Source organism: Rhinatrema bivittatum, chromosome 3 (assembly GCF_901001135.1).
Source record: "Rhinatrema bivittatum chromosome 3, aRhiBiv1.1, whole genome shotgun sequence".
In the NCBI taxonomy this organism is placed as follows: Eukaryota; Metazoa; Chordata; class Amphibia; order Gymnophiona; family Rhinatrematidae; genus Rhinatrema; species Rhinatrema bivittatum.
Window position 1 is genome coordinate 179,320,281 of NC_042617.1, and position 14,899 is coordinate 179,335,179.

The 14,899-nt window shown below is 38.3% G+C and overlaps 1 protein-coding gene across 10 annotated transcripts in view; it reads left to right on the forward strand.

Moving 5' to 3' along the window:
* CEP170 (centrosomal protein 170) overlaps nt 1-14,899 on the forward strand; it is a 350,277-nt gene that overhangs the window by 115,665 nt on the left and 219,713 nt on the right. For all 10 annotated transcript variants that reach the window (XM_029593969.1, XM_029593972.1, XM_029593975.1 and 7 more), the window contains exon 9: nt 4,509-5,158. In XM_029593969.1, coding sequence (XP_029449829.1) covers nt 4,509-5,158 — 650 coding nt within the window. The remainder of the gene's footprint in view (nt 1-4,508; nt 5,159-14,899) is intronic.

Below are 14,899 nucleotides of genomic sequence, written 5' to 3' on the forward strand. Positions count from 1 at the left end.
CCTCTGCCCCCAGAGTATTCACAAAATGTCTGGCAGTAATAGCAGGACACTTGCACAAGGAAAGTGTCCATGTTTTCCCATATCTGGATGACTGGCTCATCAGGAGTCAATCTCAGCAAGGAGCTCTCACTTCTCTGACTCGAACAATAAACCTACTTCACTCCATGGGTTTTCTCATCAATTATCAAAAATCCCATCTCACTCCAACTCACCTGCTTCAATTCATAGGAGCAGAATTGAACACCAATCTAGCAAAGGCCATTCTACCCGCAGATCGGGCAAGGACACTTACTCTACTAGCAAGAGCCATTTACTTACAGAAACAAACGATAGCTCATCAGTTTCTCACTTTACTAGGCCATATGGCCTCCACAGTTCATGTCACTCCTATGGCACGGCTCGCCATGAGAGTTACTCAATGGACTTTAAGATCACAATGGATCCAAGTCATTCAACCACTACATTATCCAATTCAAGTGACTCACCAACTAAGATCATCTCTACTTTGGTGGACAAACATGGACAACTTGCGCAAGGGCCTACCCTTTCAGCAACCACTCCCACAGATAATGTTAACTACAGATGCATCCACCTTGGGTTGGGGAGCTCACATAGACAATCTCCAAACACAAGGCACTTGGACAACACTCGAAGCAACATTTCAAATCAATTTCCTAGAGCTTTGCGCTATACGTTATGCTCTGCATGCGTTCAAGGACTGCCTTCCATACAAGACTGTTCTGATCCAAATGGACAATACAGTAGCTATGTGGTACGTCAACAAACAAGGAGGTACGGGCTCGTATCTCCTTTGTCAAGAGGCTGCGCAGATTTGGGCCTGGGCTCTAGATCACTTATCTAGCAGGCATTCACAATGTAGTGGTGGATCGCCTCAGTCGTCAGTTCCAACCACACGAGTGGTCCCTGGATCCCTCAGTAGCGACCACGATCTTTCAGAGTTGGGGCCAACTGACAATAGACCTCTTTGTGTCACATCTGAATCACAAAGTAGACAAATTCTGTTTTCTACACAAGCAGGAGAATCAGCCAGCCAAGGATGCCTTTGCTCGCCCTTGGAACTCAGGCCTACTATACGTATATCCTCTAATACCGCTCATAACCAAAACTCTAGTGAAGCTACAACAGGACAAGGGGACCATGATTCTCATAGCCCCGTATTGGCCTCGACAAGTCTGGTTTCCCACACTTCTAGACCTCTCGATCAGGGATCCCATTCGTCTGGGAGTAGCTCCCACTCTCATAACTCAGGATCAGGGTCGGTTGCGCCATCCCAACCTTCAATCCCTATCCCTGACAACATGGATGTTGAAAGCCTGATCTTACAACCCCTCAATCTTTCAAAAAATATATCTCAAGTGCTTATAGCTTCACGTAAACCTTCAACAGGCAAAAACTATTTTTTGAAATGGAAACGGTTAACTTTATGGTGCAGGCAAAAGGATATCGATCCTTTCACTTGCCCCACTACTTCTCTACTAGACTACTTATACCATCTTTCACAATCTGGTCTCCAGACTTCTTCTGTAAGAGTACATTTAAGTGCAATCTCAGCTTACCATAACAAACTGGGAGATGCACCAATATCAACACAACCTCTCGTAAGTAGATTTATGAGAGGTTTAACTCACCTTAAATCACCAATTCGGCCATCAGTCATACAATGGGCCCTGAATCTGGTTTTAACAAGACTAATGCGTTCTCCTTTTGAACCCATAGATTCCAGTGACCTTAAATATCTCACATGGAAGACTATCTTCCTCATAGCCATTACATCAGCTAGAAGGGTTAGTGAGTTACAAGCACTTGTCACTTACGCACCCTATGCAAAGTTCCTACATGTGAGAGTGGTTCTCCGTACACATCCAAAATCCCTTCCCAAGGTAGTTACGGAATTCCACTTGAACCAATCCATAGTTTTACCCACATTCTTTCCAAGGCCTCATTCCCATCCAGGAGAAACAGCCTTACATTCCTTGGACTGTAAGCGTGCACTAGCATTCTATATAAACCGCACTGCAGTCCACAGAAAATCCACACAACTGTTTGTATCTTATGATCCAAACAAACCAGGAAAAGCGGTGGGTAAACATACTCTATCCAATTGGCTAGCAGATTGCATGCAGTTTTGCTATGAAAAAGCAGGCCTTCCTCTCCAAGGGCGAGTAAAGGCCCATTCAGTACGAGCAATGTCAACCTCAGTAGCACACTATCGTTCAGTACCAATCCTTGACATATGTAAAGCAGCAACATGGAGTTCTCTTCTCACCTTTGCAGCTCATTACTGTTTGGACAAAGAAAGACGACAAGATTCAGCCTTTGGGCAATCTGTCTTAAAGAACTTGTTTCCAGTTTAATCCAAACTCCTTCTACATCCAACCTGCTGTGATCCACGGCTGCCTCATTTTCACCAACAATACTTCACTGTTGCTTCACTACAAAATGACTCAGCCTCTAGCTTGCTAATCACCCATATGTGAGGACTAGCATCCTGCTTGTCCTGGGATAAAGCAAAATTGCTTACCTTGTAATAGGTGTTATCCCAGGACAGCAGGATGTAGTCCTCACAGAATCCACCCGCCACCCCGTGGAGTTGGGTCTCATTCCTTTTATTATTTTATTTTTGCTAAAGCTTATTGCTACATACGAGACTGAAGAGAGACACCTGTGGCAGAGAATATCATGGCATGCTGGGCATGCTCAGTGGCCTCACAGGGCCAGTCAAAAGTTTCTAGAAACTTTGACAGAAAGATTTCCCGCGCTAGGGCTCCGTCGGTGAAGTCACCCATATGTGAGGACTACATCCTGCTGTCCTGGGATAACACCTATTACAAGGTAAGCAATTTTGCTTTTTCGTATTTGGACGATTGGCTGTTCAAGGCCACTTCTCAGGTGATGGTGGATGAATCAATGTCAGTCACTATTAGGTGCAGGAACTGCTAGGGCTTGTCCTATATGTCTGCATATAGGACAAGCCCAATAGACATTAACATCCCAATGGAACCAAGTCATTCAAAGCCTGCAGGAGCACATCACTGTACCAGATTAGCTGAGAGGCGCTCTCTCTTGGCTGCTTTCTTATTCCAGTCTGCAGCGCATGCCCAAAAGTGTCCTAACGTCTTAGAAAGCTCTGGAGAATGTCCTATCGGTGCTGAGTGATGGTGACATCACCCATGTGTGTAACTGATGATTCCTCTGTCTTCAGAGAACTCCTGGTACAGGTGAGCAACTTTGCTGTATAATTTTCCTCCACATACACCACATATTTAGTTTCAAGTGCAAATCTATAATAAAATACAAAATAAAAACTGAATTTGAATAGTTGATTTGCAGGCACATACAAATGAATAGTTATTGGAAACTGAACTGTAGTACTGTTTTAATTTTAGCATAGCCAAATTTTATAGCTTTGAATTTTGATCCATGGTTCAGTCTAAAATAAATTGTACAAAACAGAGAAAAACAAACTGTAATGTTTCAAACATTGACCATTAATGGCAATACAAAATGAAAGCTTTAATTGTAATATATGAACTATAAGCAGGAATAATTTAAATCATGTAATAATGTTGACCAACTAATTACATTATTTTTCATTTTGATTTGGTTTAGTCTGTGGGAATCCCAAATACTGAAATTCTAAAAGCTTGAATATTGCTTTAGAAAATTTAGATTTAAGACTATAGATAGGTAGACAGAAATTGTTTTAATCTTGAAAGCTATTCAGATTTCCATAAGGGATCCACAAAAAGAGAGCATACTAGCACCTACAATAACCAAATTAAAAAAACAGTTTTTGTTAGCCTTTTGTCTCCTGCAGTAAACATCCATGGCATATTATTGGCTCGGAAACAGTAAGTGGACACTGATAAGAAAACAGATCATGTAAACTTTTGAATAGTGTGATAATGGATAACTGCTGACAATCCAGGTGGTTTGGCCTGGAAATAGAGGATTTTAATAGAAAGTTGTTCTGGAAAAAAGGTTTAAAATAGCTTGTTTTTGCTTCCTAGTTTCTAAACTCATTTCCATGCTTATTGCAAGTAAGAATTATGATCCTTATAATACCTCATTTCTCTTTTTTTGTTCAGTTAGTTATAAAAACAACTTATAAATAGTTGTTTTTTTCAACAACTATTGAAAAAAATCATTTGAATGATATATACTGATTCCAGCATAGCAGATATGACCTTACCTAATTTATAAGTCATTAATTTTAAGCCAAAAAAGTTTAGTAAGTAAATGAAATAACATTGTTTTAGTCACATTGACTAGCTTGCAAAAGGCTGTATTGGTGGAATAATAGTAGGTTGAATATTCTTGCTGGATCCCTTTGACTGTATAGAACTTGTCAATGAATCAGTCTTCTAACCTGAGATTTTTACTGAGAACAAAGGCTTTTTCACCAGAGAATTGTTAGGCAGTAGTGTTACTTGCTCACAACTTCTGACTCTTAATTCTGTTTCCTTTCTGGTGTTTTGTTGACACAGGCAATAAACATGATGATGGCACACAGAGTGATTCAGAGAATACTGGTGTTCACAAAGGTTTCGGCAAGAGTGGAAATCTGGAAGATCATTTACGACGACGCCACACTGATCAGAAGAAATTTCATCAAAAGATACAGGTGACTGAAAACAGCCAAGAGCCACCTGTATTGAGTCAGACAGCTTATACAATTGAGTTTGATGAAGACCACGCTAGAAAGAAAAGGTCTTATTCTTTTACTCAGAATGCAGGAATTTTGTGCCCAGAATCTAATTACCCAGTTCCACATACAAGATTTGAGAAATTGAGATGTGCCTCAGGGGATTCCAAAGGGGTTTCTCTAGTTTTACAGGCTGGCTCTGTGTCCCATAAAGCTACTCATGTCATCCAGCATACAAAACTGTTAAAGCAAAAATCAGACGATCCTACTGCTTCAGTACTTTTTTCACAAACTGTGTTATTGAGAAGTTCTGGAAGCCTTGGTCATCGACCGAGTGAAAATCTGGATATGGATAAAGAGCCAGAAATTCCTGCCAGCCCTACTGCTATCAAAAAGGACAGTGATGACGACCAAAGTGACAAAGGGACTTATACTATTGAACTGGAAACCCCAAATCCTGAAGAAGTAGAGGCACGTAAGATGATTGACAAGGTAAGAAATAAAAAAAAATTACTAAATGATAAGAACATACAGGTTGATGAGACCAGTCAAAATGCAGTACATGTAAAACAGTACTTTTAACATGCTTGCTAAATCTGTGTAGTCATTTGAGGTCTGTAGAGCATTACATAAGCCATTTCTTTTCTCAATGATTCCTGGTGTTTCCGTTAGTTGGTTGGTAGTGATATAATGTTGATTTTTGTTGTATAGTTTGAGATATATTTTGAAGTTTTGGGTGTAATATTTTACTAGTCTTGTTCAGAATTATAGTGAATTAGAAGTTATAATTTTGTAAAATACCGGTTTTATCTACAAAATTTAATTTTCAATATGTCTCTATGATATTAGCAAGTGGAAACATTGCATGTTTATTTCTACTAGAAAATGTTGCTGATAATGAAATGGGTACTTCTAGCCTTACAGGAAAACATCTTAAAAATTAAATAAACTTCTTTTAAGGAGTTATTACATATTCAGTAAGTCGGGGTATGCATGTATTTATTTATTTTTTTAATTTTTTATTTCTGCAATTTCAATTATATATAGAAGATTCTCTTGCATAGAATTATGAGGAATACAGGAATAAAAAAATAGGAAATCATTTACACATCATATAGATGGCAAAAGATAAGGGAAAAAAAGTACATCTACATCATATAGTACAAAGGAAAAAGGGGGGACAGGAAGGAGTGGGAAGAGGAAATAAAAAGATAAAAAAAGGAAATACTGAGAGACAACCAGATATTATCTTAGCCGACCCGTTCAGGATAGAAAGTCAAGAAGAGCCCTTAGTTAAGATGGTTATAAAAAAAGGCAATTAACATTAATTTTGACAGAACATTTACAGGGGTAATGGAGCAAGAAATAACCCCCTTTAGTTATAACCTCTGTGCGAATAGCAAGAAACTTCTTACGAAGAAGTTGTGTAACTCTGGTTAAATCTGGATACTTCCAGAATTTCTGACCGTAAAACAACATTGATCGATTTATGCAGGAAAAAGTGCAAAGTAGTATCATGATCTGCTGGAAAGGCAAAAGTCACCAGTAAAGTTCCCTGATGTTTAATCGCCATTGTTGAGGAATCTTGAAGAAAGTTTGTTAAATATAATGACAACTGCAAAAGTATATCATCTCTAGAAGCATCCTCAATTTGGGCTTGGGGTAGATAGTATTCCCTGGTTCAAATATTGAAAAAAAAAATCCTTGTAAATGGGTCAAAGGGGCTGGGCAAAGGGAATGGTCGGGGAGACATTTGGGTTATACTGTACTGTTTTATCTGATTTTCCTCTGACGGAGTATGTCTTACCAGTCATATGTGATACTCTCCTAGGGGTTTGGGGAAGGGGGGGAGGGGATTGGATGAATGCGTGTATGGGGTGAATGGAGTGAGTGCGATGCATGACTGATTTAGCAAATTTTTTCTGGTGGTCAACATCCGCTGGACTTTGAAAAGGAGTGGGGCAGTGCGCCTGGCAACAGGCGGAAGTATGATGAAGGGGTGCGGAATGACATTATTGTTGTTGATCTGTTGTGGGATAGTGCACACCTTATATATGTTTTGATGGTTGTACTGTCTTTACTCTTCAATAAAAATGATTTTGACAAAAAAAAAAATAGGCATTACAGAACTAGGTATCTTGAGGTTCTGGGAAACATAATTCTGAAATAATTCTATAGGAGCAATTTTCTTAACAATAGGAAAGTTAAGAACTCTCAAGTTAAGAGAATGCATCTCATTCTCATTGTTCTCGATCTTCTTAAAATAAATTATTTCAGATTGTACTAATTGTTTCTGTAGCTGATCCAACATGTCCATTCGACACTCTAGATTAGTTATCTTTGATTCTTGCATCAATATTTTACTAGAACTATCCTGGAGACTTTTATTAATGTCCATAACTGCAGACGTTAACCCACCAATCGATGCTTCCAAATTAACCAGTGCATTCCACAAAGTGTCCAGCATTATAAAGGGGGGTCTTGAAAGATGAAATTTACCAACCTGTGCATTGATGTCCTCTCCTCCAGGCACAGCTCTACTTGAGGCGTTGGCCCTGCCTTTACTAAGGTCAGAGACGAAATAACGGCAGCAGCAGAATCTTCCCTCATGGGCAATTTGTATGCCCTAGCTGCAGCCTCCTCTCTCATATCATCCGAGATGAGAAACTCGCCTCCTCAAGGTGAACACCCGACCCACTCGAGATTCTGTGCAATTCCTCCATTCGGTCCGTCGCAATCGCGGGACCATACCGAGGAGGAGATGGTGTGGCCGGTGCTCCCGGGCTTAAGGAGATCTCATTGGCCAGCACCGGAGACTTCCGCTCCGCGTCTGCTGCAGCCATCGCTCCACGAGTTGAAACTACTGCCAGCACAAAGAACTCCTGAATTCGCGGCTGGACTGAGCCAGGTAAGGGAGATCTAGTAACCTTCTCCCTTAATCTGGCTTTCCGCTTGGTGTGAGGCATTTCGCACGAGGAAAATTCAAATTCTGAGGAGAGCCGGGGAAAGGAATTCTTACGTGCATCTCAGTAGTCGGCCATCTTGTCCCCCAGTTGGGGTATTTATACTTCCACCATTTATACTATTTATAAACGCATACCCCACCAGAGTTCATATTGTTAAACTTTTTGGAATTAAAACTTTTTTATTTACTTATTTATTTTATTTTGCATTTCAATGAATGTACAAGAATTTACTTGTAATAAGAAAAGGAAAGAAAAAAACAATACAAAGCATATATTATACATGTTACTCCCTAACACAGAGGTATACAAAAAGAAAAAAAAATACAATCCTTAGACACCATAAAAAGGGGTGGAGATAGAAAAGAATTTAATAGGGAGTAAGTTGAACTGAAAAATTTTATAAGCAAAGACTATAGCATGTTAGGGTCGCTTTAACAATTTATGAACACCTATATTAAACAGCCAGATTACTGGAGATATATTTATGATCAAGAAAAGAATCACAACTGGTCAGGAGAAAACATTGATACTGAACTCCAACATAGGTAACTATGCATTTACAAGGATTTCGAAATAAAAAAGTAGCCCCCAGTGCCAAAACTTCCTGACACATTGCAAGAAACAACTTTCTTCTCTCCTGAGTGGATTTTACAACATCTGGCTATATCCAAATCCTCTTCTCATAGAACAGGGACTGAGCTTTATGAAAATAAAGCTTCAAGATCATATTTAAATCTAGCTCAAACACAAAAGAAACCCTAAGAGTCTTTCTTCAACCTTTTTAATAGAGTCTTAGCAGAGACTTCCAAAGAGCCATCTGAAGGCAGAGGTTCCACTAAAGGTGGACTTGAAGTTCTAGTTCATCTCCAAGGTGGCAGAAAATAAGCTTTACCAGTTAGAGGACAACCTTCAGATGGAAGAACCAAAATTTCAATAAAATATTTCTTTAAAGAATCTCTAACAGATATTACAGGAATTTTTGGAAAAGACAAAAATCACAGATTCATATGATTAGCTTGGTTCTCAAGTTGCTCAATTTTTCTGTGAACCAGATTTTTGTCTTGAATCAAAGTGGTGTTAACATCCTGTATATCTTGAATTTTATTTTCCATTAGACTCATCTTATTCTCAAATTCTTGAAATTTCTTTGAATTTCACGTAGATCTGAAACAGTTTCAACTAGAAGCTGTATGTGAGCAGCTCATTTTAAAATAGCACTATCTACCCACACCAGTACTGACCATAATGTGTCCAGGGAGACCTCAGCAGGTTTAACTAGAGGATCCAGAGGCTTTCTCGGGAGAGTCAAAGCATTGTCTTCAGGCAGGCTGGTAATGGTGTACTACCAGAAGGTAAAGGTACCTCCATGCCTCCGGAGCTGATGAAAACAAGCTGTGATGATTCTTCTCCAGCAGTGGCCCCTTCTGTAGGAAAAGCAAATGAGTTATCAAGCTGCAACTTCACAGGTGCCGCGCTGACAGAGTTTCACGACTGCTTCATAGGAAGGCATTCAGAGGGACTTGGAACCACCTCTAGTGGGTCTGGTGCTCCCTCCACCAAGCCCACAATGGAGCATTCATCCCCTTGAGATGACTGGTTCATGATGGAATCCAGAGTACGTGGACCAGGTAACACCGGGGATTCAGAGGGGATATTGCCTCGGTCTTCCTTTCCGCTTAGCAGACATAGCCACGTTGGGAAAAACAAATATGGAACAAAAGAAAGCCAAGGGAACGCACAGAAAGCTCAACATACTGGCATCTTGAAACTTCACCCCCCAAAAATATTTTGTATTAAAAAAAAAAAAGTGACATAGGCAAATAATATAGGAGAATTCCAACAATTTTATAACTCATAACTGGACACCAAGTCCACATTTTTTCAGTGTCACAAAGACCCCATATGTTCAGCTGCTGCCAACTCATATTTATAAAAAGTGCTCTGGTATTCCACCACATATTAACATCCAATAGCATTTTGTTCTTCCAATGTGATAGCACTAAATAAAGATCAAATGAAATAAAAAAAAAATCAGTTTGCATCCCCATTTAGATAAAACTCATGGCAAAGCCAATGATTTCATAACAATCAATAGAAAAGATAAAGCCACCTTCATATTGAAAATAGCACATATCTTGGTTCACACAGCATTCCAGAAAACAGACAATTTATTACAATAAAATAGAAAATGAGGTAAAGTGCCCTTCTCCCTGCTGCAGGACCAGCATTGCGTATTCCCCCCTTCTGAAACCCTCCCCATCTTTATTGGCATCCAAAGTGTGCTATAAAATATATAAATTGAGTTACAGCAGCAGAAAGGGAAACCCTAATAGATTTACTCCAAAAAAACCTCTCCACTGAGACTCATCCAGTACCATAATACACAGTCTTTCTCCCATACTTTCTCAATGCCCACATATCTTTTGGAAATATTTGTCATCATCAATTTATAGAAACCTGACACTTGTTTAGTAAAGTTCACATCTTTTCACAAATCAGTCCCACTTTCAGTTTGCCCATTAAACTGTGCAGGTCGACTCCACTGGACAAAATACAAGTCTCAGTTGCAATCAATGAAGGTATTGGTGGGCAGGAAGATTGAAATCAGAGTGTAATTCAAAAAATGTTTTCAGTATCTCATCAAGGAATAGCTTTCCAGAGATCAAATCCCTTTTTCCTGCCATAAAGCCCAGTTTAAAACAGAGGATTAAACCACAGAGACATTGCACTAGAGTTCCTCCAGGAAATTTGCTATTTATGCTCAAGAAGGTAGAACGCCCCAATGTAGTATTCAATACCGAAAATCCTTTTAGTTGTCTCTGCATGGACATCCCATAGAACAAGAATAGAGGAAGAGAATCTACCAGGGCTCTTTATTAGTGGGAGAGAATAGATTTCTTTTATATACAATTGTTAATTTTCTTTAGCTTATTTTTTTATGATTCTTAACTGCTGGTCCAGGGCTATATCTAACTCTTAGCACACTGATCTAAACCCTCCAAGACTCCCCACTGAGCCTGCAGGAGGATAGTATCTTTTTTCCTACCAGCTTGGTATTGTTGCAGAGCGAACTACACATATGTGCTTGTGGTTCAGATTAATGTTGTAGTCAGGCAGTGTCAGATATACGTTAGAAGCCATAGTGGGAGGTAAGATACTATCCTCGTCTCAGCCCAAGATGTGGTCAAGATGGGGATGGGAGATTGTTACTAAAGGACATTCAAGAGGGTAGATGTTTTTATGTCAGTGAAGGTGGGGGGTGGGGGACCTTCCCTTGGTCTAAATAGCCCTATACCTTTGGGCTGGTTACACAATGGAACCTGAATGATATGCAGAGTATTCTTACCTCTAATGCCGGCATTCCACTTAGCATGGTGCTTTGAGTATGTACTCTGTATATTTTTATCTTCGTACATACCCACACTATGCTCAGACATAGTGTATTAGCCAGAAAAGCATGCTAAAATTTGTACAGATCATTTAGTGTATGTTTTAGCACATGGACTGCCAAGTGGGGAAAATAGTACCTTATTATAAATGACCGTTTGTACACCATATGGTGCTACTGAAATGGCAACTGAAAAGTGCTACTCTTGCACCTGATTTCTTGTAAAAGTAAACAAGCTGTGAACTTAAAATGAAAGTGATCTTTTAAAATTTAATTTTGGGGATCTGAGTGTATACAGCACTGTTTCACAAGTACTTTTAGAGGGAAAAAATACTTACCCCATCTGCAATGGAGTTAATTTTATTGAAATTTCTGTTGGCTTCTATGGAGGTGAAAGAGGTTCTGAAAGTACTGCAGGATGTAATTTCCTGTAGCAATCAATTTTAGTCTGCATTTTTCTTTGCAGTGTCCGCTGGACTGATATTTCTTAAAATAGAAATACAGCAGTGTGTTTTTCTCTGGCATGCTCCCAAATAGGAGAAACAGAAAATAAAGATGTCATTGTCAGTGGAAACCAGCAGAGCTGATAGAGTGGGTTACTAGCCACTAAAGATATTAATAGAAAGCAATCTTTTCTCAAAGTTGTCCTTGGTTATTGATTTCTGCAGTGGTTAGTAGTACAGTGAATGTTTGCTCAGCTGAATGCCAGCTGAGTTGTCCTTTCCACCTAGTGGCAAGCTTCAAGCCAGTCTGTAAGAGTATCAAGTATTATTAATTTTATTTATTTGTTTGATTTATATTCCACTTTTCAGATATTTCAAACTGGATTGCATTCAGGTACTGTAGGTATTTCCCTGTCCCCAGTGAGGGCCTGATTTATCAAGGCTGTTCTCCCATTCTGTGTCTATGGGAAAAATGCTTAGCAAATTAGGCCCTAATTTAATACCTGAGGCAATGAAGGTCACAAGGAGTGGCAGTAGGATTTGAACCCTGTCTTCCCTGGCTCACAGCCTGCTGCTGTAACCACTAAGTCACTTTATTTTCATAAGTCATTTTATCCAAATGGAATCCTAGTAAACTTTACTGTTTAATATTTTAGAAACAGTAATGTACTCATCTGAACTGTGATTAGTTGTGCTGGCATCCAGATTGCATTAAGCTTCCAAAGGAGTGAGTGCGCAATGATTGATATTGGCCACTAAAAGTTTGATAAGCTGAAGCACAAGAAGAAAGTGGCCTGCCATAAATCTCAAACAATATTTTTGACATAGAGGATTTCAACTTGCATTTCAGAACTTATCCCAACTTCTAGGCCATATCTTATTTATATTTTTGTCTTCTTGTAAGGGGGTTTACGCAGTAGTGCAGTTGACTATAAGGCTTCCCTTGTTCCTTTCAAAGTCAAGGTGAAATTATGTTTTATTGCATTGATTATGCAATCAGGACTTTTTGGGTATTGTATTCTTAATTTTGAATATTTATGTAATTCTTTCATGATAGTGTAAAGTATGTTGTATAGATCAATGAAACAAACTCCTAATTTAACACATTTTGATTGGACAGCAGAATGTGAAAACTATACAAGGGTGCGAAGACTTTTGCAATACACTGAAAATGACATTAGGAGCAGATAGATCAGTGTGACTAGCTAATGTTCTTGCATACCTAGTTGATACTAAAGCTGTATATGCTTCTGAGTGAAGGCATCATGTCAGCTAGCCTTAAACTGTAATCCACTCTATTTTGAAAAAGCCTCTTTGAACCAGGAGCTATGTGTACACTTGAGACCAGTAACCCTCCTACCGTTTTTAGCTAAAATGGATGAACATACAAAGAATGGTCAATTATAGGTATTTTTAGAATGCACCAATAGCTTGGATCCTTGTAAATCAGGCTTCCAAGCTAGCCATAGCACTGAAATGGTATTGATAGCACTGATGGTTGACTTACTATGTAATTTAGATCAGAAGGGATCATCTTTACTCGTACTCCTAGATCTTACTTTGGTGTTTGATATAGTCAATCACAAAATTCTGGTATGGAGTCTGAGTGATGTAGATATTGGGGGAACAGTCATTAAATGGCTTGATTCATTCCTTTTAGGGAGAAAAACACTGTACAGTTGGAGACCATGTGTCTGCTAGTCTGTTAAGTACTGCAGGACTCATTCTTATTGTCCATATTATTTAACTTATATAGCCTTTGGCAGATATAAGAAATTTTGAGGTTGAAATTTCATTTATATGCCATTGGGAAAAACTTTGTAACCTTAGAAAATTTCAGTAAATGTCTGAGTGCAGTTTCTAGTTGGATGATGGAAAACAAAACTCAATTCAAGCAAGACATTTTATGAATGGGAAAACCGGTAATATAAAATTGGAAGATTCTTCATGTAGATGGGACCCGCATTTAATCTTAAATCTCAAAACAGAAGTTTAAGGATACTTTTAAATTTATTGCTAAACCTAGATATGAATATTTCAACCATCATTTTAAAAAGTCCTTAATCAGACACTGCTTCTTTACTTAAAAGAAACTTACTTTAAGATTATCATTCATGCTTTAGTTATTTCTCAGCTATACTGTTGCAATTTGCTTTTTGTCCATCTCCCAAAAAAGGTGATATGTAAATAAAATTGGTGCAGATCATTGCTGCTGAATTAATTTTATGCTGTAATGGGAAGGAAAGTACCTACCCGTTACGTAAGGAACTTCATTGGTTTCCAATCATATCTTGAATTAAGCTTAAGATATTGATCCTGACATTTAGGGTTTTCAGGGGGATTGACTCAAAATATATGGTATGTGTGAAAAGAGGTTGGCCAGGATGAGGGAATGAGCATTCTACTGCATCACACCCCAATTTTGGAATACCCTACCTGTGCTGTTCACTAGGAACTTGATTACAGTACCTGTTCTTTAGACGCTAGATAAAATCACAACTATTTCAACAATGATTTATGACATATAGGTCAGTGGTATTATCCTAGTGAGCTACATAACTTTGTGATTACAGTATATGGGATGTGTGATAGATTTTGGGTTCATAGTTAGAGCTAAAAGCATTTTCTATTTCAGTGCTTCCACTAGGTTATTTGACGCTTAACAGAGTTTTGACAGTTTGACACTAGTTAGAATGGATTATTTTATATAGTCTATGGTTGTGATGATATGGAGCGCTATAAGATTTTAGGCAGATGGGATTATTAACTGCAACTGATAGTGGGAGGTTTAGAAGAGGAGATTTCATTGGATTTTTGGCTTATTTTAGGGAATGGCTAGATTTGATTTGACGATTTATGTTTATGAAATTTAGATACATATGTGTAATTATGAAGGTTTAAGAAGATGTTTTATGGTTTTTTATTATAAGTTTGCATTTTATAATTAGGTTGTTTTAGGTTGCTGTGATATGTTTTATATATAATTATGCATTGTGCTTCTATTCATAGGTGTTTATACATTTTCCAGCTAATTGAGTTCTTTTAGAGTACAAAAAACATATGTATACTAATGCAGTTCTATTTTATGTATAATCTTTACTCCACCTAGGGCAATTTGCTGAAAAGACAGCTATAAATCAATAAACTAATACTTGAAAACTTGTTTTATTCCATTTCATTTGCTTCTAGTCATTCCATAATTACAGCATGCAAAATGCCCTGTTTTTATGATTTGTTGCATATGTTTGAAGTAAGGCACAGCCTTTCATATCTTTTGGTTTACTTCTAAGTGTTCTTTTTCTGGTAAATTGAATGATTTCTATACTCTCTCAAACTAAAGTTGCTCCGGATCTCTGACCATACTTCCATTATAACCAGCTGATTAATTACAGTCCAGTTGTCCCTACTCAGCATATAGTTGCAGGCAATTTCTAAA